The following is a 24,030-nucleotide window of genomic DNA, read 5'->3' on the forward strand; positions in this document are numbered from 1 at the left end:
ATGGCGGTGGCTCATTTAACTACAACGTCATTGAAGTTTTAAAAAAAATTCTTACCAGGGCTTCTGCATATCTTCTTTGACATTTATCACGATGCTGTCCTGCTTTCTTCCTTCTCCTGGTAAATCTTCCCCCTTTAAATCTTCTGTTAAACGCCTCCATTGCTCCTCGCTGCTCTCAGTATTGACGCAGTTACATATCCACCTCGCTACACATGAAGCGCTCTGATTGGATAATTTGATGGGGAGCGGGGGGGGGGGGTGCAAATCTGCCCTAGCAACAGGCTTCAGGTGTTCAGAAAGTTCTGTTCACACAAATGTCAGCTGTGCTAACATCTACATCATATATCCTGATATTCTGCCTGTAAATGCACAGTACCACAGTATTTTCAGTAGCTTAATCTGCACATTTAGAATTTTTTACTACTACTACTACAACAACTATCTTGGGTCTAATAACAGACTCCTCTTTGGCAGCAGTGCATATTTTAATCTTTATTCAGTCTCTGAGCTGTTGAACTGAGCTCCCTTGCTTTGATTTAAATGCTGCTAAATTCCAAACCTGTGTCTCATACTAAGTGCCAAAGTAAACTCTTGGAGGTGCTGGTTCAGCACACGGAGAGCTCTGATTGGATAACTGCTTGATGGGCCATTCGGTCTCTGAGGGGACAGGAGGGGAGGGGGGAGGCAGGTGCAGAGCTGAGGCAGGCTTCTGCTGCTGAGAAAGTTTTGTTCCAGCAGCACTCACAGAAATGTCAGACTGAGCCAGCAGGAATCCTTTACATCCTACACTTGTCATTTAATGACCATGAATACGCACAGTGATCATTTTGAACATTTGCAATAAATTTTATTTAATTAAATCTTATATTTTATTTGAGTTATTTTTAACATTGTCCGTAATAATTTATATTTAATAGCTAATCCAGTATCTTATTTGGATTTATTTAAGATAAAAATGACAATTTATCTAAACATTACAGGTCACAAAGACAAAATGGAATGTTTTTATAAAATCATGCATACTGACTTGATTGATTGATTTTCATATTTGTATTCACACTCTTTTCTACTGTCTAGAGCTTTGGTTTAATATTTCAGATGCCTTTGGCAGTAGTACAGTTAGTTTTGAAACTGCTTGTTTTCTAAATTAACTTCTAATATGTGACATTAGGTGAGTCATAACCCTAACCCTAATATATAATTTTTTTAATTAAATTACAGCATAAACCACGTGTTTACTACTTACTAACAAACTTTGCTTGACAATTCTTTGTACAGGTATGTTAGTGCGAGAAGAGAAGCATGTATCACACACTGGTGAGAACTATTTATCAGACAATCTTCTACAAAGTGAGATGTCTCAGAACCATGCATGCTTCAGGAATATAAACAAGTTCACTCACTCACTCATTCACTCATCATGTTGGCTGCTTAGGGTCACAGATGTACTGGAGCCTATCTCAGCTGATGATCAGGCATGAGGCAGGGTACACAGGTCACCAGACCATCACAGGGGAAAAATATAGACACAGACAACCACTCACTCTCACAAGTATGGACAATGTAGAAACCCTAATCAATCGAATGAAAGCTTGTTAGCAGTCGTGTCTGAGAGAAGCCATGTTACAGGTTGTGTCTGAGAGAAGCCATGTTACAGGCCTGGTCTTACAGAAGCCATGTTACAGGTTGTGCCTGAGAGAAGCTGTGATAAAGGTTGTGTCTGAGTAAAGCCATGTCACAGGCCTGGTCTGAGAAAAGCCATGTTAGCAGTCATGTCTAAGACAAGCCATTTTAGCGGTTGTGTCTGAGAGAAGCCAAGTCACAGGCCTGGTCTGAGAAAAGCAATGTTACAGGTTGTGTCTGAGAGAAGCTGTGATTAGGGTTGTGTCTGAATGAAGCCATGTTACAGGCCTGGTCTTAGAAAAACAGTTTAGCAGTTTGTCTGTGAGAAGCCATGTAAGGGCCATGCCTGAGAAATGCTATGTTACAGGCCTCGTCTAAGAAAAGCAATGTTAGCAGTTGTGTCTATAATCAGCCTTGTTAGCAGTCGTGTCAAAAGGAAGCAATGTTCGCAGTCATGTCTGAGAGAAGCCATGTTACAGGCCCAGTCTGAGAGAAACCATGTTACGGGTCGTGTCTGAGAGAAGCTGTGATTAGGGTTGTGTCTGAGTGAAGCCATGTTACAGGTTGTGTCTGAGAGAAGCCATATTACAGGCCTGGTCTGAGAAAAGCAATGTTAGCAGTTGTGTCTGAGAGAAGCCATGTTACAGGTCGTGTCTGAGAGAAGCTGTGATTAGGGTTGTGTCTGAGTGAAGCCATGTTACAGGTTGTGTCTGAGAAAAGCAATGTTAGCAGTTGTGTCTGAGAGAAGCCATGCTACAGGTCGTGTCTGAGAGAAGCTGTGATTAGGGTTGTGTCTGAGTGAAGCCATGTTACAGGTTGTGTCTGAGAGAAGCCATATTACAGGCCTGGTCTGAGAAAAGCAATGTTAGCAGTTGTGTCTGAGAGAAGCCATGTTACAGGTCGTGTCTGAGAGAAGCTGTGATTAGGGTTGTGTCTGAGTGAAGCCATGTTACAGGTTGTGTCTGAGAGAAGCCATATTACAGGCCTGGTCTGAGAAAAGCAATGTTAGCAGTTGTGTCTGAGAGAAGCCATGCTACAGGTCGTGTCTGAGAGAAGCTGTGATTAGGGTTGTGTCTGAGTGAAGCCATGTTACAGGTTGTGTCTGAGAGAAGCCATATTACAGGCCTGGTCTGAGAAAAGCAATGTTAGCAGTTGTGTCTGAGTGAAGCCATGTTACAGGTTGTGTCTGAGAGAAGCCATATTACAGGCCTGGTCTGAGAAAAGCAATGTTAGCAGTTGTGTCTCAGAGAAGCCATGATAAAGGCCTGGTCTGAGAAAAGCAATGTTAGCAGTTGTGTCTGAGAGAAGCCATAAGGTTCATGGCTTCTCTCAGACATAGCTTTTCTCAGATATATAAGGGCCATGACTGAGAAATTCCATGTCACAGGCGTGGTCTTACAGATGCCATGTTACAGGTTGTGCCTGTGAGAAGCTGTGATAAAGGTTATGTCTGAGGAAAGCCATGTCACAGTCCTGGTCTGAGAAAAGCAGTTTTGTCTGTGAGAAGCCATGTTACAGGTTGTGTCTGAGAGAAGCTGTTAAAGGTTGTGTCTGAGTGAAGCCATGTTAGCGATCTTGTCTGAAAGAAGCCATGTTACAGAGAGAAGCCATGTTACAGGTTGTGTCTGAGTGAAGCCATGTTACAGGCCTGGTCTGAAAGAAGCCATGTTACAGGTCGTGTCTGAGAGAAGCGGTGATAAAGGTTGTGTCTGAGTGAAGCCATGTTACAGGTTGTGTCTGAGAACAGTAGTTTAGCAGTTTTGTCTGTGAGAAGCCATGTAATGCCCATGACTGAGAAATGCTATGTTACAGGCCTGGTCTAAAAAAAGCAATGTTAGCAATTGTTAGAAGCCATGTTAGTGGTTGTGTCTCAGAGAAGCCATGTCACAGGCCTTGTCTGAGAAAAGCCATGTAAGGGCCATGACTGCTATGTTACAGGCCTGGTCTGAAAGGAGTCATGTTACAGGTCGTGTCTGAGAGAAGCTGTGATAAAGGTTGTGTCTGAGTGAAGCCATATTACAGGTCGCATCTGAGAGAAGCTGTGATAAAGGTTGTGTCTGAGGGAAGTCATGTTACAGGCCTGGTCTGAGAAAAGCAATGTTAGCGGTTGTGTCTCAGAGAAGCCACGTCACAGGCCTTGTCTGAGAGAAGCCATGTAAGGGCTATGACTGAGAAATGCTATGTTACAGGCCTGGACTGAGAAAAGCCATGTTACAGATCACGTCTGACAGAATCCATGCCACAGGCCTGGTCTGAGAAAAGCAATGTTATAGGTTGTGTTTGAGAGAAGCCGTGTCACAGGCCTGGTCTGAAAGAAGCCATGTTACAGGTCGTGTCTGAGAGAAGCTGTGATTAGGGTTGTGTCTGAATGAAGCCATGTTACAGGCTGTGTCTGAAAGAAGCCATATTACAGGCCTGGTCTTAGAAAAGCAGTTTAGCAGTTTTGTCTGTGAGAAGCCATGTAAGGGCCATGCCTGAGAAATGCTATGTTACAGGCCTCGTCTAAGAAAAGCAATGTTAGCAGTTGTGTCTATAATCAGCCTTGTTAGCAGTCGTGTCTAAAGGAAGCAATATTCGCAGTCATGTCTGAGAAAAGCCATGTTACAGGTGATGTCTGAGAGAAGCCATGTTACAGGCCCTGTCTGAGAGAAGCCATGTTACAGGTCGTGTCTGAGAGAAGCCATGTTACATGTTGTGTCTGAGAGAAGCTGTTATAAAGGTCATGTCTGAGTGAAGCCATGTTACAGGTTGTGTCTGAGAGAAGCCATCTTACAGGCCTGGTCTGAGAAAAGTAGTTTAGCAGTTTTGTCTGTGAGAAGCCGTGTAAGGCCCATGACTGAGAAATGCTATGTTACAGGCCTGGTCTAAGAAAAGCAATGTTAGCAGTTGTGTCTATAATGAGCCTTGTTAGTAGTCGTGTCTAAAGGAAGCAATGTTCGCAGTCATGTTTGAGAGAAGCCATTTTACAGGTCCTGTCTGAGAGAAGTCATGTTACAGGTTGTGTCTGGGAGAAACTGTTATAAATGGTCATGTCTGAGTGAAGCCAGGTTAGCGATCTTGTCTGAGAGAAGCCATGTTACAGGCCTGGTGTGAGAGATGAGGGATAAAGAAGTCTCCAGTAGAAACAGAAGACTTACAATAGCAGAAACCCTGTAGAAATCATTTACAAAAGTTCTTCAAAAGTAACTGAAAATAACTGTAAATATATAGTACAAACTACTTCTCTTAGGAACACAAGATTATATACTTAAGTGTTTTGCTATATATTCTGTGCAGTACCAGATGCGTGCTCTAGGGATAGTATGGAGTAGAATTGTAAATTTGGTGTAGTATCAGACGAACACCTCTAGAGGCAGTATGGAGTAGAATCTGAACTTGGTGCAGTACCCGGCAAACGCCTCTAGGGACAGTATGGAGTATAATATGATTTTTGAGCAGTACCAGAGAAATCCAGCAGAGGAGCAAGAGAGTAAAATGTGTGTAAAGAAAAGGAGCTCCAAAATTCAACTTTAGACCAAAATGAGGTCCATACCTAAAAAACAGAGGGTAGCTTTAGGAGAGCATTTTAGTTGATTTTAAGTGATGTTTTAGTGAGGACCGGCCAAAATGTCCTCACTTCCCAAAAGTGTCTTCCCTTTGTTGGTCTAAAACCCGTACTGGTCCTCAAAAAGTAGCAAGTGTGCGAACACACACACACACACACACACACACACACACACACACTCGGGGAGTAGCTCAACCCCTGTCATACACATTCTGCTTCACCCATACGTTGCCAAGGTGCCACACACACACGCACACACACACACACACACGCACACACACACACACTGAATGACATGTGGCCCTGTACATTCAGACAGAAATGAGCCTTTAATGCCGCTCGCGGTGTCGCAGGTATTTTGTGTTCCGCCTGGGCAGCATCCTTCATGTGTTGGTGTGTAAAAAAAAAAATCATGGCAGCGCTCCGGTGAATCTTGGCTGCTTTTAAGTCCCTAGACAAGAGGGGGCACGATGGAGAGCACAGTCCTCGTGCAGCGGAACCATTAGAGGGTGCTATCTGTCTGTTTACCTCATGGCTGTAATCGGGGAGCATCACTTTATCCTTATCAGCGCTGATAGCACGGCGGCAGCAGAGTCTTTTCCTCTCTGCTTGGCTCCCTCTCTGTTGTCTTTTTTTTAATCTGTAAAGCCTTCATCTCTGCTCACCCCCCCCCTCGGTTCCCTGTACCTTTCATCTATCCCCTCCTCTTTCCTTACCTCCCGCCTCTCTCTCCTCACTTCTCTACCTGCCTCTCATTAGCCCTGTGCTAATTGCTGCCAATTTTTGCCCTCTCGCTTCTCGTTCCTCCCTCCTATCTCGCCTTCCCGCAGCAACAGCAGATGAGATTCCCCTTTACAGAGCCTCCCGCTTTGGCTCCCTCCCTCCAATGCGCCATGCATTCATCATTCTTGCCCCTCAGGGCTTTGTTCTGCCTTAATCAGGAGCTTAAGTGTTGCATTCTCACCCAGACAATGTCTGCCATTCAGTCTGGGCCTGTGTAAATAGGTGTGCCCTGTTGGTGTGCCAGCGGGCATGCCATGCCAACCTCACGGTGGGAGTGGTGATCAGCCTTAGCCCCCAGCTACGGGAGACTCACGGACACACACACAAACCAGTGGGGGGAGGTGGAGGAGCAGAAACTCACCGAGGGCTAGCTTTGAAGTGGTGCCATAGGAAAGCATGGATGGCCAAAGCAGCGAACTCACACACACACACACACACACACACACACACACACACACACACACACACACACACACACACACACACACACACACACACACACACACGCTCCTCTTGTTAAATGGCGGTCAACTCCTCACCTGTGCTCCTGACTCCATATTTCCGTGCGAGCAGCACCCCCCGTGTTGAATTCGATGCTAAAACAGTAACCGGGGGGTTATGTGTATAGTGGCTGCAGGAGACCAGCAGCCTGTTTCTTAGCCACCTGGCATGCTGTTTCCAGGAGGCGCTGCAGGCCCCTGCCCAGCTGGATGATGCTGGCTGTCAGACTGGCGCGTGTGCACACTCGTGCAACCAGCTTCCTCCCAACGCCGGACCATCTGTCTGCAACCACAGTGGTTTGTTACCTGCAGGTAGAGCGAAATAGCCCAGGTTGACGGAGCCAGTGGTGTATGTCAGAAAGGAGAGAGCCTTTGAACATGCATGAAGTGCCGTGTATTAGGGGTTCATAAAAAAGCAACTAGTTTCAATTAACCCATCTTTGGACTGTACATTCTTACCATTCTACGGTCCACCTATTGAGGTAGGGGCAAAGGAAGAGACCAGAGAAAATAGAAATAATTGGACCGAATGACAAATGTACAGTAGACAGACAATAAGTGACAGACAGAAATAAATAAAAAAGAGCCCACATCCGCCCACGCTATCTATCCTCCTCAGATGGCTATTTGGGCTTGTTAATCTATCGCCTGGTAACAGAGACAGCCTATCAACAACAGCCACGCCCCTCTGCACATGCTCATAGAGAGGGGCTCATTTGGATCTTTGAAGGGAAAACCACACACACACACACACACACGCACACACACACACACACACACACACACACACACACACACACACACACACACACACACACACGCACATCTCCCCACAAATCCTGGCCTGTCATTGCTCTCCATTGTTTGGCTGCGGTTGCTTTCTCCTGGTGTGACTGCCAGCAGATGGCTAGCACTGAGCTGTCAGAGTCGGCCTGGGGCCACACACACACACACACACACACACACACACACACACACACACACACACACACACACACACACACACACACACACACACACTTGTTCAAAGAGTGTCTTATTGCAGTAGAACATATGCACAGTGTCCATGTACTGGTGCTGGTATTACCTCTATGGAAGTCTTCTTATACACATTCTGTTACCACTCTCAGCTTTTTTATTGTCTCCGTCTCCTGTCTGTTTCTGTTACCTTCACACACGCTGTTGACAGCTTGTTGGAGCCGCTCAGCTACAGGTGCCTTTCATGACCCCTCTCCCTGTAATGACTGTGTAATCACACAAAAGCGCCACCTTACTGCATTAGCATGTGTAAAGGCCAACGTGTCCACTTCGAGTCCCGCTTCTGCTGCCATCCTTCGCGTCTTCGGGGATGTGTGTGGCGACGGCGCGTGATTCAATTTGCGCAGAAGCAGGTGTCGGGCCTAATGGAGCGTGTCGGCGCAGTTTAAAAGCAGCTGCTGCACTCCGGGGTCGCCCGGGGTCACGTGGGGGTGAAGGGGGTCGGGGCCCGGGCGAGGAGTCAGGCTCCAGCTACACGACATTCCTCTACTTACTAATCATAGCTCTGATTAATAGCTGCAGAGTGGCAGCTGGTGGACAGGAGGTGGTGCATGGTGAAGACACGGCGAAGGATGGGGGAGGGAGGGGGGAGGAAAAAACGGGACGGAAGGAGGCATCTGCACAACAAATCTTAAAGTGCACACTGACGCAAGGAGGCCGGCTGAGTATTGACTGCACAGGGCTGTGATCCTGAAGGAGCTGTACATCAGAGGCGACACGCACGACAACATGGGCTTTTGTCAATGCCTGAAACTTCGCACATATGCTCTCTATCTCGCAGATATGGAGTTATGTCGCGTCGGCAGAAAGCTGAGACTAATGACAGGCTTTGTGTAGTGTGTGCTCACTCAGCTGCCCTCTGGCCACACTTTACCCACCCAGCAGAAAACAGACCTTTGTGCTGCTCCTCTCTCTCTCTCTCTCTCTCTCTCTCTCTCTCTCTCTCTCCATGTATCTCTCACTATCTTGTTCTCGCTGTCTCCCCACTTTTTTTCCGCCCTCTGGAGAATAGACTTGTTTTGCTGCGCTCTGCTTTATATATTACCTACTGTGTGTATATCGTATTTTCCCGGGGCCTGACAACAGATATACGAGGGGCAGCAGTGTTTTTGGCTGACACCAGCCTTTCACATTTACTGCTAAATGAAACAATAAAGTCTGTACATAAAAGATGACATTTTGATACAAACACAGTTAATATTGAAGATGTTCATATTTACCCTGAACCTTGGACATGATGCGTTAAATTGTGGCAAATAAAACTGAATCACGGTGTGTTTTACAGCTGCTTCATAAAGAGAAATATTCCTTGTAAATAATATTTGTTTCCGTGTTTTGCACCCTAAAGTTGATTTTTTTATTTGAAATTTAGATGGAAATGTCTTTTTTGACCATTCATTTCATTGAATAATTTTGCCCGGTCCGTGTTCTCACTTTGATGAAGTCGCGTTTTGCAGCGTAGCATTAGACGGCGGCCTCCCTCTGTGCCTCTCTCCTCCTCCACCCCTCCCTTTGATTGCTGAGCGGTCGCTCCGTCTCCTCAGCCTGTTTATGGGCTCATCCACTCATGCCTCCTTCTGATTTGTCTCCTTCCATCTTTCCCCCGCCTTCGATGTAAGTGCTATCAAAGACGGCTGAGTGGAGGAGAGATTTCTGTTTATAATGTCACATGTCTGCTCAGAGGAGTGCTTTTATATTGACCCTGTCTCTTGTCTGTCTGCACGCTGCCTTTCTTTACCTCATGTGTATGCGCTTTAGCATATAATAAATAAAATGACCTGAAAATACAAACTGGTTTGTAAACATATTGTAGTAGTTCTGGTTTGGTATAATTAATAAGTATAATCAAGTCTCCCTTCTCTGTGCATGCCATAAACAAATACTTAAAGATTTGATGTTCTGGAGCCAATCAGTTTCCATGTGTTGAATGTTTCTGTGTATATTTAGTTGTGCTGCACTGAACGGAGATGGTCAAACGTTCAGCCTGTGTTTGCTCTGACAGCCGGGGCCAAGCAGGAAGAAGCTAATCGATAGCACTTACCCTCTTCCTGCGAGGGTTCCTGAGAGACTTGTGAGGAAGATGCAGCCGTCACCAGCTGTGTGTGTGTGTGTGTGTGTGTGTGTGTGTGTGTGTGTGTGTGTGTGTGTGTGTACTGTACGTGTGACTACCTGTCTGCTCACACTGTTTATAAAGCCTTGTGTCTCAGACGGAGTAAGATTGAGTGCATTTATGTATTCAGAGCATTAGCACAAGGACACAATTCAGTGGCGCGAAGGCGCATTTCTCTTGATTTATTGACATCCGTCTACTGCAGCCCATTCTCACCCTTCAGCTTGAGACCTAAATGAAAGCTGAACCTGTATGATTCCATTCAGCGCGCTCAGAAATAGTATTCTGATAACCTTGAGTAAACAGAAGTCAAAGACACTTTAAATGCAGAAAGTACAGTAGTTGATCCTTTGATGTCCTGCAGTGAAAGTGAATCCCTGTTGGCTGTGTACTATGGTCTGCGTTGATCGCTGTGATTAGTAAAGATTTGCATAGTTGTTGAGGCACTTGCGTCCTGTATCTGAGGGTGATCAGAGTCAGGAAGTGACCAAATGTGAGCTGTCCATCATTGCAGGTGATGCTCTTTTTCCTTTGAGCTCTGCAGCAGCAGGATGCACTTGCAATCATGACATCTGCTGACCTCTGGCATCCTGTAACCGTGGGCTTTTGCTTCGCTTCAGCCGGTGTGAGCGCTACGCAGGTGTTGTTAGGCTGGAAACATTCTGCTGACTCAGGACTTTATTAGCAATTTTAATGTTTGCTGAGGTTTTTCTTTGGAGGTCAGCTCGGGCTTGCTCCAAGGTCTTGTCCAGCAACCTAGACATGCATTTTTGATGCATCTTTTGTGTATGTTGTCCAGCATCTCTCTAGTTGCCCTCAGATCAGTGGATCTGTCTGGTGCCTTGTCGTTCTGCCCTTGACTGACCCGTGCCTGACCTGTGTTTTGGCTATTGACCGCCTCATGACTACTGTATGAGCTTGTGTGCGTGTTTGTGCGAGCGTGTGTGTCCGGCGCCGAGTGCTGGGGTGTAACTTGAGCCTCAGGCTTGGACAGGACTGCTGCAGAGTCCACCCAGGCAGAAAAAGCAAGACATGGGTGCCGCAGGGCGGGCAGAGAGGACGAGCGAGAGAGAGAGAGAGAGAGAGAGAGAGAGAGAGAGAGAGAGCACGACAGCTGAAAGAGGGAAGGTTAGAGGAGAGAGAGAAAGTAATGGCTGAATACTAGCGTGGCTCTTTTTAACTTGGACTCGGTGGAAGAGAGATGTCAGTCTGTGTCATTTCGCTCGACTAACCAGCCTGTAGCGGGAGAAACGGATCGCTCCCTCCCCGTCTCACACTTTCTTGCTCCCTCTCCCTCCCACACCGTCTCTATCTGCTTTCTTCTCTCATATCTTTTAGTGATAGCTTTTCTGCCTCACTTGAGAGACGCAGAAACACTCCACCGCTCCAGGGAAAACAGCAAGACTAAGTAAAAGACCACGCAGTGAACCAGTCATTTTGAAAAGGCGGGCGACGTATAGTGCAGGTCTCCTCCCGATCACACTATGGGTGAGTGGGAACGAGCTGCTCGGCCGCTGTGGAGCAGGGCCCCGGAGGCAGGGCACGCCGCCCGCTCCCCGGCTGCGCTTTCCTGCGTGTCGCGAGGAGGGCAGCACACAGCTCTTCAAACACGGAAGGGATCAAATCTTCAAATCCCCTGGAAATGTCAGCCACGTTTGAGGAAATGTCGGCGGCGCCGAGAACACACGAACGCGGACCGGGCCGGATGCGCGCCCACTCAGGCGCCGGCGCTCGATAGCGCGGCGAGGACGGCGACGCGGCATAGGGCAGTCGCTTCCTGTGGGTGAAATCAGCTTCATCTCCCCCGTTTCCCCAGATCTCGGAGGAGAGTCGCAGCGTGCTTCTGGAGGTTTTTATTCCCAGTCATGTTGAAGCGCTAATGCGTGGCATTTTCACATGAATAAACATCTGCTTTGCAATTCTCAGGCATAAAATGGTGAATTGCAGAAATGATTCAACTGCTACAGAACAGCAGCTAGAAAAGGCCTCGGAGCAAACTGGAATAATTAAATCATTTATTGCTTGAAGGTCTCTTAATGTGTGTTCATAATCCAACTTGAGCACTATTTCAAGGGCCACTGTAAATATGCGACTCAGAGTTGTAGGTATTGAGTCAAATCTAGGTCTTAAGTGGAAAAAAAAGAAGCCCTGATGATTCTAATGTCACAACTCCTAAATGGACCCCTCCTCAGGTGATGTCATCTGTGGCCACTGACATCATCCTGTCTCCCTATTGATCTCACCTCACCCCCCTTGACCAACTTATCAACATCCTCAGGTGTATTTCCTGTCTAGAGTGTCAGCAGCGTTTATGGATGACCCCCCCCCCCCCCCCCCCAGGTAACACATGCGCTCACACATATGTACATCAACCTTCTCTTCTTATTGATGTCTCCTCTTGACTCCTTTTTCTGCTACGTAATGAATCTGGGAGGTGTTGAACAGCGGATGCAGGGCTCGAGTATTGATGAGAACGACTGGGATGAAAGAGCTCGTCCCTGGAGAGGTCTGGGTTAGGTCACCATAAGTGTGTGTGTGTGGATGTGAGGGAGGGGGGGGGGGGCGAAAATGTATGCATGTTGCCCCATCGCTCAGTCTAAAGATGTGAGTCCACAAGCACGTGTGTGTGGATGTGCGTCGGCACTGCTTCAGGCAGGTGACGGGTGAGATGTGGGTTGAAACAGGCGAGCGACTTGAGAGGTTGCCGCTGCCTTTGACTGACAAGCCTCTCCCTCGCCCACACACTCGCACAGGCCCTCACGTGCTCCACCGTGCGCGGCCGCAGCCCCTCCGGACTCTGCAGCTTATCTGCAGCTTCCTATCAGGGTCTGCACTCAGCTGCTAATGTCTTGTGATCCTTTGGGGGCATGTAGAAGTCCTCAGTGCTGCGGGATTTCTGCTGGCAGGCTCTGCGACATCATCCATTACCAACTTCCTTCTTTGCCGATTAGAGGAGATAATGCTGAACTGTGGAACTAACCTCAATTAGTACTACCTCTGTATATCTTTCTTATTCCACCTCCAGCCCCCTGCTGTGTCTACATATCACCGGTCGCCTCTGTGGTTTATTCACAGGACATACAGGTCCTAATGTTCACACTCATGTCGAGTCATAAACACAGACATTGCACCTAAAATGAAAAAACGTTAGAATTTAAGAATTTAAAATGTATATATATGTATCTGTATGTGTGTGTGTTTTTGTGTATATATAATTAATTAATTGATTTATAGCTTATATATATATATATATATAATATTATATATATATATTTTATTATTTTTTTTTTGTTTATGCAGGATTTGGTGCAAATCTGAAATATTACTGACAAACAGAGAGAAATCTGGTGGGGAAAAAAGCAGCAGAAAGATTTAGTGAGACAGAAAAGATTAGAAAAACACTTGGTGTGTGTGTGTGTGTGTGTGTGTGTGTGTGTGTGTGTGTGTGTGCGTGTGTGTGTTTCTGGGGTAGAAGTAATCCTGACGTTCAGCCAATGCTGTTTACCTGCAAACTCTGCTTGCTTACATCTGATGTGTTAGTATTATAGACCAGGGAGGCACACCCACCATGTCTGATGGGAGAATAAGATAAGCAGGGAGCCAAGGGAAAGAAGTGGGTTCCGTAACGCACGCACGCACGCACGCACGCACGCACGCACGCACGCACGCACGCACGCACACGCACACACACACACACACACACACACACACACACACACACACACACAAGCGGGACAGACATTACCGCTACTGCGTGGGAGAGGTGAATTGTTAGCTTGAACAAAGGGTGACTTCATTGGTAAATGAGGTCTGTTTAAATGGTTTTTAACTGCTGGGGCGGTGGAGGCAGCTGTCGGGGCTCAAAGAGAAGGCAGGTGGGCAGGTCTGAGCGAGGCGGTTGAAACACACTTCCTTTAAGCGATAAAAAGCCCCTGACCAGCGGGTGGATTTGCATACAGGCCAACAGCCAAAACACTTGTCTTTTTGTGCACCATAGCTCCTGTTGTGGGTCCATCCGCTCTCCTTGTAACCGTAGTCGGTCGATGCATACAGCTACACACACACACACACACACACACACACACACACACACACACACACACACACACACACACACACACACACACACACAAAGCACTAACTGCTTCCCTCATCTCCTCATGAGGAGTCATTAGGAATGTGTGTGCTTTATTTTTAGCAGCGGGTCTTTAGGAGGGCTAGCGGAGCCTCGTCAGTCTTGGGGGCCCTCCTCTGCTCTGTCGCTCCGTGTGTCTGTCTCCAGCTGGGAGCTATGTATATTTCATAAGCCCAGGGTGCCTTTTTGTCTTAAGATGCTCTGCACCTCCCCTGCCTGTCTCTCTGCTGCTCGTCAGTGGAGGGAGCCATCACAGCCTTCTTTAAAACTCTCCCCCACTGCACTGTTTCTCTCTCTCTCTCTCTCTCTCTCCCTCCCTCTCTCTCTCTCACCCCCCCTCCCTTGACAGCACCCCTCTGCTTCTCCCTCCTCTTTTCATGGTCAACTTGTTTCTCTCCTGAAACCTCGTCCCTCTTTCCTCCCTCAGCTGTGGACGGCAGCCGAGTGGAGCGCATCTGAGCACACTTGTGCTGTCAGGAAAAGTCTTTCTGTCCCTGTCTCTCTCCATCTTTGATAGTGTCCGTCCGTCTGTCTGTCTGTGCGGTTCTGTCACTTCAGGGGAGGGACACTTCTTCACCCAGCACCATATCCCCCTTTGGTTATTGTCTTTTTATAGCAGGAATCTGACTGCCGCTGTGTGACAGCAGCTAAAAATGGTCACACCAGCAGCGGAGTAGATCAGTGGTTATTTGCTATATTTGCAACATTCTTCGCTATTAATGTTTTAAGATGTGAATATTATGCAAGTGGAGCCACCATGGTCTCAAAAATGGTGGAGCTGTGTTTTTCGGATCATTTTTATGGCATATCTTAGTATAAGTGTATTGGGCTGGTGGTTATTTACTGTAGACTAAGAGACTTCCACTGTATTCTGTCTTTCAGTCTTGTGCTGTGAGCATCGCTGCTGCTACAACCAGTCAGGAGGCAGACTCGGGCTCTGGGCCCCCCCAGCCTGCAGGCGACCACCCCCCCCCCTGCCTCGCGGCCCCTGAGCCGGACAGGGCCGACCGAGCCGGATGCCCGCTGCCCGGTGAGTCTCTCCCCCACGGAGGCGGCATCACATTTGTGCACATGTGCGTTTCTGCCGATGCAACAGACCACACGTGAGCTGACCTTTGACACCACAATGTGACATTCAGTGAAATGTCCGAGCCAGGTTCAAAATCAACGAATGTGGGACCTGAAAGCATCAAGCTGCGGTCGAGATGGTGTGGAGGCGTGAAAAGACTCTCACACGGAACGCGAAGTGGCAAATCTGTGGTTTGGCCTTTGTCGTTCAGCTACTAAGAATGAGCCCTACTCAGAATACGCGTCTCTTCACTGAGCAGTTATCGTCTCTGCGCTTCCTCCTTCCTGTGCGAGGGGTCCGTCTGAACAACACAGGAAGTAGAAACGCCCCTGGAGCGAAAGAGCCGAGGTCTCAGGTGGCCTTTTTTCAGGCTTGTGCTGTGGTGTCTTCAAACACCTTTAGACTCCTACACCATTAGGTTATCTATACATATCTCAGCCTACGGTGCCTACAGTCGCCTTCTCGCCTTCGCTCCGTTAACGCTTCCTTGTCCGTGTGAAGCCTTCCGGCTGCTCCGCGAGTGCAGGCGAAAATCGGGAACCATTTCCCTGAACTTTGCTTTGCAAATGCGCGCGTGATCGCATCTCCTCACCCGGTTTTGACTGTATTGTTTAGCAGCAACTGCTCCTCACCATTAACAATGCAAACCAGTAAACCCAAGCTGCCCACAGAGCGTCCGCGTCCACGCGGAGACTTCAATGACGTCTTTATTCTGCTAATGCCTGTTAGCGCTCATGCACAGGTGCACGAGGCGGAGCACTGGTCGCGCTGTCATCGTCATGCAAAGTTTCAGTGCTGCTGGGAGAGGAGAGCAATGAGGTAGAGGATGTCAGGATGAAGCCAACGCAGACACAAAAAATAAGTGACGTGCGTGTGTGCGTCTGCGTCTGCGTGAGCGTGCCCCGAGGGAGGCCATCACTACAGTGGGTTTTGTGGCTCGGTGCGTTTATGTGGAAAGTGCTGCTGTCTCCTTTCATCAGTGTAGCTGGGATGCCTTGAACCGGGTCCCTATTCTCTCTCTCACTCCTTTTTTATGCAAACATTTACACTTTTAAACACACAAGCTGCAAATCTAATTTTCTCATCTCTGCACCTTCTTTTCTTCCTGTCAGTGCTCACTGCCCGCTTATCTCTCAGGCTATTTCTGTTTAGCCGTGAGGGCCCCAGAAACTCATCTCAGGCCTTTTTTTTTTTCTCCCCCGAGTGAACTGACACACATGCAGTACAGGTACTCTAGCTAAACCACAACACACTCAAAGCCACTTGGTGTGGCGGTCATGACAAAAGGGGCCCACCGCATACCCACAGATCTACACATTCACACGCGTTGGACCGGAGGGCCCTCGCAGGGGCCTGGTGTGCACCCAGAGCAGGGATTTCATGAGTTATTTAAGCGGTGTCCATCATGCGCGCTGCACCGTGGCTCACGCTGACATGACACGGCCCATTTCCTCCGCTCAGGGTGGGAACGTGACACAAGACACGGCTGCGGCGTTCACACAGAACGGAGTGGAGAGGTGTTGTTGGGTTTGAATCATTAAACGCGTCCACGTGCAGCGGCCGAAGCCATAGAGAAGCTCACGCTCAATGACTGTCAGGTCGTAAAGAGGAAGAAGCAACTTTCTCAGCGTATGTGGGCATGAGCCCTATCAGACAGGATGCAGGCAGCGCTGGAGGATGCCACAGACAAGATGACCACAGTCTGCTTCAGTTCAGATGCTCAGGCTGCACATGACACGGCCAGTTGAGTCATAAACCAGAGTAAGGCTTCCGTTGCACCAGCCACACAGAGATGAACCGAGGGACGCGCAGGACAGACCTCTACGGTGAGGACCCGTCTGCTTTGTGTGCGTTTAGTCTCTGAGCTGGTTCTTTGCACACACTACCAGTGAATTGGCACGTTTCTCTGAGTGATGATGATGATGATGATGATGATGACGATGATGGTGATGATGATGCGGACGACATACGCCGAGTTTGCATCGTTTGCGCCAGCACAGCTGGACAGACTTGGCAGCCGCGTGCACTTGGTTGGAGGCCAGTTAAATACAAAGGCAGTTTCCCCTGGAGGCAGCACTGAGCACCAGCGGTGAGGTGTCGTTCCAGATACTTCGATCTGTGTATGAGTCGTTCCTTCGGCCACCGCGGTTTGTGTTACACGTTAGGAGTCTTACAGACGCTGTCCGTCCGAAGGGAGCGTGTTTGCAGCTGCCCACAGCTGAGAGGAGAGCGGAGCAGCGCCAGAGAACAGCTGAGGATGACAGCAGCAGCATTATGCTGAGAGGGGGGGAGCGAGGCCATGGAGGCAAACAGGACCAGGACTGTGAGAGGAGAGGAGAGGCCACGGGGAATGTGTTTGGAGAGAGGGAGATCCGAGGGTGACAGAGGAAGCATGGGGAGGAATGCCACTGCTTGCTCGCCCTCCCCTCCCCCTCGCTCCCTCGCTTTCCTCCTATTCCTTTGTCTTCCTCTGCGGGGATGGCAGAGGGTGGGCTACCCACGGGTGACAGTGACAAGCCGCCGCGGCTCCCGTGACGCGCGGCAGATGGAGGCGTGTGCGCGTGTGTTTGCGCGTGCGTGTCTGGTTGCGTGTGCACGTCTTCTTGTGTGTGCACGTCTGTTAGCGTGTGTGTGTCTGTTTGCGTGTGTGTGTCTGTTAGCATGTGTGTGTCTGTTTGCGTGTGCGCGTCTGTTAGCGTGTGTGTGTCTGTTTGCGTGTGCACGTCTTCTGGCGTGTGTGTGTCTTCTTGCGTGTGCCTGTCTGCGTGTTCTGGTCTGTTTGCGTGTGTCTCCTTGCGTGTGCCCGTCGCCCTGCGTGTGCGTGTCTCCTTGCATGTATGCGTCTCTTTGCGTGTCTTCTTGCGTGTGTGCGTCTCCTTGCGTGTGCACGTCTGTTTGTGTGTCTCCATGCGTGTGTGCGTCTCTTTGCGTGTCTCCTTGCGTGTCTCCTTGCGTGTGCGTGTCTCCTTGCATGTGCACGTCTGTTTGCGTGTCTCCTTGTGTGTGTGCGTCTCCTCGCGTGTGCGTGTCTCCCTGTGTGTCTCCTTGCGTGTGCACGTCTGTTTGTGTGTCTCCTTGCGTGTGTGTGTCTTCTTGCATGTGCCCGTCTGTTTGCGTGTTCTGGTCTGTTTGCGTGTGTCTCCTCGCATGTGCACGTCTGTTTGCGTGTCTCCTTGTGTGTGTGCGTCTCTTTGCGTGTGCGTCTCCTCGCGTGTGCGTCTCCTCGCGTGTGCGTGTGATTGGAACGCCGCTGCAGACCAGGGGGCAGCGAGCCTCTTGGCAGCGCCCCGTTGGCACAGCGCCACCTCGCTGCCCCCTTTTTTCCAGCCCGGTGTGTGTTTGTGTGCGTGTGGGAAGACGCTCTCAACAAACAAATATTAATCCACAGCCTTTCCATTGTCTGTCCCATTATGTCTTGTCTTCGGGGGGCAGGCAGGCTGATTGGCTGCTCTTTTTTTTCTTCCTCCATCTATCTGAGTCATTCAGTAAAGCAATGATCACAAGATTTTTGAGAAACAGAGCTCTGTTCTGCAGAGTGGCGCCAGTCCTGGCGGGCATGTGGGAATTAGTCAGGAGACAGTGGGTTTGGCCCTGTGCCACGGTTATTAGCCACTCGCAGGGTGGGCATGGGGTTACGGCCCAACTCAATCACTCACTGTGTTTGCATTTGTGTATTTAATGTGTTTGTTTGTGTGCGTGTCTGGGGTTTGAGTCCGGATTCTCCTCTGGTCACACTGACCTTATTGTGCAGTCTCTCCTGGTTGATTTGCACTCGCTCCAACACATTCCTCTCCCCGAAAAGAGTGAGGAAGCTGGCTGTTAACCCCTCTCCCGCCTCAGACGCTCCCTCTCCTCTCCCGTGTCTCCCGCACTTGCACCTCTTTTCCTCCGGATGGGTTTGATTTAGTGACTGTGGTTTTTCCTTCCGCAACCCAGGAGCCAGAAGGAGTGGACTCGGGGAGAGACCTATAGATTCACGGCCAGCGGAGCGCATCATTATTTGGCTGTAGCTCATCACAAGATAAATCATCAGGCCGCAGCGCTAATAGATGCTAGCTGTCGCCGTTCAGGAAGTAATAACCCGCTCCTCATTTCATCCTCTTAATTATTTCCTTCTCGCGGATTACGTGAATTGCACTAAACGATGACAGCAAATGGCCCGAGTGTGTTGGTCGGGGGTGAGTCTGTGTCTTTGTAGAGCTTGAACCTAAATATTCCCTGTGTTTAACTTGATGAGGTGAAGGCTCAGCCTAGAACATGTTGGGGCATTTGCTCAGAAAGCACTGATCACTTAGTGAGAGAGCTCTGGCCTCTGACCTTTGACCTTGTGGTCCCAGGAAACAGGTGTTCAGACAGGTTGTGTCTCTTTTTAATTACGTCAAATTGGCAACAACAAGAAACTCTTTCGATGAAATAGACGCCTCTGTTGATCAAGTCACGTATGAGTTAAGTCAAAGCGAAGGTGTTTTATGCAGAGAAAGTGTTTAAATGTTGATTTTCTTCATCCCTCCTCCTCCTCCTCCGCCTCTGTGTACCCTTTAACTTCTCCACCTCCATCCTCTGATCTTTCTTTCCGCACCTCGTTCCCTCATTGTTCGCCTTCTCGCTCGCGTGTCTGTCCTGCGACGTCTAAGTGCTTTTTGCTGTCTCGCTGCAGGTGGGACTGTAATAAAGCTTGTCAGTGGGAGGCATGGGTCGCTCTGTCACATGCTCTTTGCCTCCTCACTGTTAACTCCCCCCCTCCCTCTCTCGCTCCTCTCCCGCCCCTCCCCCACCGCCTTCCAGGATCCTCTGCCTTTATTCTTCCTCCCTCGTTTGTCTGCCTTTCTTCCTCCCATTTCACTGCTCTTTGCTCTTGCCCAAAATCGTGCACCTTGACTTGTCTCTCGTGCCTCCCTCTCGCTCTGGTTTCCTTGCCAACGGCACTTTCAGGAACATGATGAAGAAGAGAAGCAACAGGAGACACCCCTCTCAACGTGACAACCCCACACACTCTTGTTCCATCACTTGAGTGGATATAACATTGACCTACATCCATTCCCTGGAGACTTATTCTAACGACTGCTCGTCTAAACCAAACCTTAAACCTTCACTCAATAATTTAAAGATTTCTATTATGGAGACGTTTATTTTTATCACCAAAAGGAAGCCGACTCCCTACAGTGCGTCTGTGTAAACACACTACATGAGCACAAGCCCACACGTGCACGCATACTGTACACACAATCCATGTAAATGACTCCAGGTGAGCATGTATTGTTTGCCCAGCTGGCCCTGCTAACCAGCCTCTCCTGTTCCACAGGCTGCATGGAAATCAGCTTCCTCTACACAAAACAGTTCTGTTCCTCCTCGTCCTCTTTATGCTGTGCTCCAATGTTTATGCATACGGGTGCGCTTGTTACTGCGCATTACACTCACATGGCATCTAAAGGTTAGAGCTTGTACGCTATTTGCATGTTTATTTGCGTGTTCATGATTCATTTAAACCGTGTGTGTGTGTGTGTGTGTGTGTGTGTGTGTGTATGTGTCTGAGAGGGAGAGAAACGGCATCTTCCTTGATCTAACCACATGATGGCAACACTGAGCCCTCCCTTTAAAGGCCTCCTCCTACAGCCCCTGCTCATTCACATCGTCCACGTGCCTACACACACACACACACACACACACACACACACACACACACACACACACACACACACACACACACACACACATGCATGCGCAGATCACCTCGGTCTGACTTAGCCCAGACTTGTGTAAGGTGACAGAGCACGGTGAATTATTTAGTCCTGGCCATGTTATTGGCTGACAGCGAACATGGCCTCTCTACTTCGCTGTTGGCCCATTACTTGTACATTCTGTTTTACTCTCACTCCTACTCTCCCTCTTTTTTGCCACTTTTTTATCACAGTAATGTTATGGAATGACAAACTTATTTCTGGACAACTCAGTGGCCAAGTTATGTCTGTGGTACATTAGTGTAACAGCAGTGATAAAAACTTTGAGTAATTATTTCCTTCCTTAATAACGAAGATGTTGTGTGTATTTTTTATAATTATGATAAATCCTTTCGCCTTTACAGTATATCATGACAAGCTCTTTGACTTCTTGTTGACCATAAAATTATAAAAAACAAATACATATGTTAATATTGCTGCCTCAGGCAGAACAACTTCTTTTGCTTTAACTTAATGCCGAGTGCAGTTTATTGTTTTCTTGAATTATAACCCTTGAAAACATTAATAGTTTTTTGTTTGACATCAAACTACATTTTGTAGACTTGAATATTTTACTTCCTCTGTTCCCCCTTTTCTGTTTTTCACTTCGTCTCCTCATTCCCTCACCTTCTGTCCTCATTCTCAGCGTAATGTGTTTAGCAGATACACAGGAAGCGTGTTTATGTGCGTGTGTGTGTGTGGCTAGGCCTCGTCAAGCGCTATTAATGTTACGATTGCCCCGATGGGCTTCAGCTCCTCGCGTCTGTGACGCGGGTGAGGAATAATACGACCCTAACGCTGATGCAATCACATGCACTAAACATATTAAAGCTCCCTGCCTGTGCTGCTCTCCGCTCGGCCGTGAGGACGTTACGTGCCGTGTACGTGGTTTCCAGCTTGTGCGGCCTGTGTGCTTTCGTGGGCCGCGCTTCGCTCCATTTTTCTCCCTGATATGATCAGTATGAGTGTGTTCGGGGCAGCAGGAGCCATGGACCCTGGCGCAGCAGACTGGGGTCTGGCCAGGCTCACGCCGGCTCCGGGGATTGGGCGTGACATGTTAAGGGTGAGACACCCCGTGGCTGGGACTCCCCACCAGCCGCTCTGGCTCCGGCCTGGCTGATAGAGTCCAGCTGGGCACGGAGAGGAGCTCCATCCATCTTCTGGCTGCCTCTCCGCTCTCATCTCCTGAGCATCTGTCCGTCACATCAAAGTGCTGATATCCTCATCGCTGCATTCCTTCCTACTCCTGGGCTGCTCGCAGCCATTGTTAGCTGGATCTCATCCATTCATTTCACCAATCTCCAATTCGCCTTTTTTTTCCAGTCTGTCTTTCTCCTTTTCATCGTATCACACACATACTCCTGCTCCCTCTTTCAGCATCTCGCTCACACTTGCGCATGCGAACACACCCAAAACCCTTGAAGTGGGGTCATGATTGAGGCGTGCTGTTAATTAGCCGGCAGTGGTTGTTGTAGCTATGCGATGGTAGGGTGTAATTAATTACGTGGCATGTGCACAGTGGGAGGAAAAAAAAAAAGGAGGGAGAGGATGGAGCGAGGGAGAAATACTGGCTATCAGTCCTCCTTTTATCCCTTGAGCTCAGATGAGTTCCCCTAATGAGAAAAAATGAGATGCTCCCAAGCAGGGAAGAAAGCATTTTGTCCTTTACATGTTCGCTCTGCCTCTCCTCTGCTCATCGTTCTGTCACTGCCTTGTTCTCTTTTCATCCGCCCGTCGCATCCGGGCTCCTGCCGGTGGGGTGCCGGAGTCACCCCCCACCCCCCCCCCCCCCCCCGCGGAACGAGCGCAGCCCCGCGGGCGCATCCAGGCGGGAGCGCACACGGCGGGCGTTTCTGCGCAGCCGCGCTTTAAAAAAACGCCGCTCTGTCGTTCTCCGTTTGCGAGCGAGACGCGCGGAATCGCTGAAAACAAATCGGGAAAAGGCGCGGAGGACGTGGGAGGGAGGCGAGAGGTGCACAAACACTTAGAGCTCTATTGATCCTCTCCACAGTTCAACGCTGACTCCTTGACCTCCGCTCTGAAGCACCTCCGAGTGTGTGCGCGGCCCGACCGCAGCGAGGCCTGTCAGTTTACAGTTACAACACGGAATCTCAACTGGTGTCAACCTGTCAGCTTTAACTGCATCATGAATATTTAGACACACAACACTCCAACCCCGACACCTGCATAATATGTAAATGCGCCGGCAGATGCACAAATGAACGCGGCTGTAACGTACACACCGACACCTGCGCCTCCCTGAGCGGGTGCGGAGCGCTGCTGCAATGGCCGCCTGGCCTCCTCTGTCTGTCTGTGCGACTGGGACCGTCCTGTGACAGCTTTATGGGCGCTTTGGCAGCGTCGGCGGAGACGGACGGCTATTTACGACCCCGGCGTGAGACGCTTCGGACACCGGCTGTTAACATAAATCGCCGTGTGGGATCAGCCGGTGGAGAGCACGCGTTGCCAAAGCATGATCTAACATAAAACGCCACACACACACACACACACACACACACACACACACACACACACACACACACACACACACACACACACACACACGCGCGCGCGCGCGCGATCACTCAATCAGGCGCTCGGTCCTTTTTAACCTTGTTAGACTGGCGTCCACTCGCGGACGCGCCCCGCACGCAAATGTCACCCGCGCGCCATAGATCTGCGTGCGGGTTATTTACGGCCGCCTGCCATCGCGTTAACGGCCGCCACTCGCTTTTCCTGCCTCCGTCTTTCTGCCGCCGCCTTCCCCACCGTCTCACATCCCCTTCAACTATCATTTAGTTTTACGAGGTGTCCTAAAAGAAGCCCGAGGTATGCGCCCCCCCCCCCCTCGCCCGCGTCGGAGATATTGATATGCACTATAAGTCAGACGCGCCTTTCTCCGTCGCTGAAGAGGAATGGATGACGGGAGCGGAGTGGGGCTCGCGGGGAGTTGGAAGAGTTCGGCTGCGGATGTGCCGGAGTTTAAGTTTGTGTGAGATGAGGTCTCCGCTCGTGTGCGCTGCATATAAACAGACTTATTAAGGTAAAGAGAGGCCCGGTTTGAGGAAGTGGCAGTTTAGGCGCATCATGGGTGTGGACAGATGGGGAGAAGTCGGGCAGATTTGTGTCTTCATTTTATGAGCTTTTCCTCTGTGTGCGATACTGTTGCTATAAACGAGAGGTCAGCTGCAGAGAAGCTGTTTATAAGGTCCGTCTCTCTGAGTGAGCATATCAAAAGGCCTATGAAATCCTGATCAGCCTGCGGTGGGTTACGCGCCTGTGCGTGATTGTGTGTGTGAGTGTGCGACCCATCAGAGCCATTAACAAGTGTCAGCTTCACACTCGGCGGCGGAATCGCTCGTTTCGCATTGTGTCGGTCGCGAGCGGGGCCGCGTGTGTTTGGGTGCGGCTGCGTGAGCGTGTTGGAGGTGGAGTAGAACCTGTATGTGGAGCAACACAGCGCCGGCGCTATCGCAGCCACGCACCTGGGTATTGTACACAATGGAGCTTA

At 49.3% G+C, this 24,030-nt stretch overlaps 1 protein-coding gene across 1 annotated transcript in view; it reads left to right on the forward strand.

The window, feature by feature from the left end:
• Positions 1-24,030, forward strand: part of gse1b (Gse1 coiled-coil protein b) — a 141,959-nt gene that overhangs the window by 35,732 nt on the left and 82,197 nt on the right. Inside the window, exon 2 of the mRNA XM_029145220.3 lies at positions 14,616-14,763. Within this exon, the coding sequence (XP_029001053.1) occupies positions 14,616-14,763 (148 nt within the window). The remainder of the gene's footprint in view (positions 1-14,615; positions 14,764-24,030) is intronic.

Source organism: Betta splendens, chromosome 3 (genome assembly GCF_900634795.4).
Source record: "Betta splendens chromosome 3, fBetSpl5.4, whole genome shotgun sequence".
Classification (NCBI taxonomy): domain Eukaryota; kingdom Metazoa; phylum Chordata; class Actinopteri; order Anabantiformes; family Osphronemidae; genus Betta; species Betta splendens.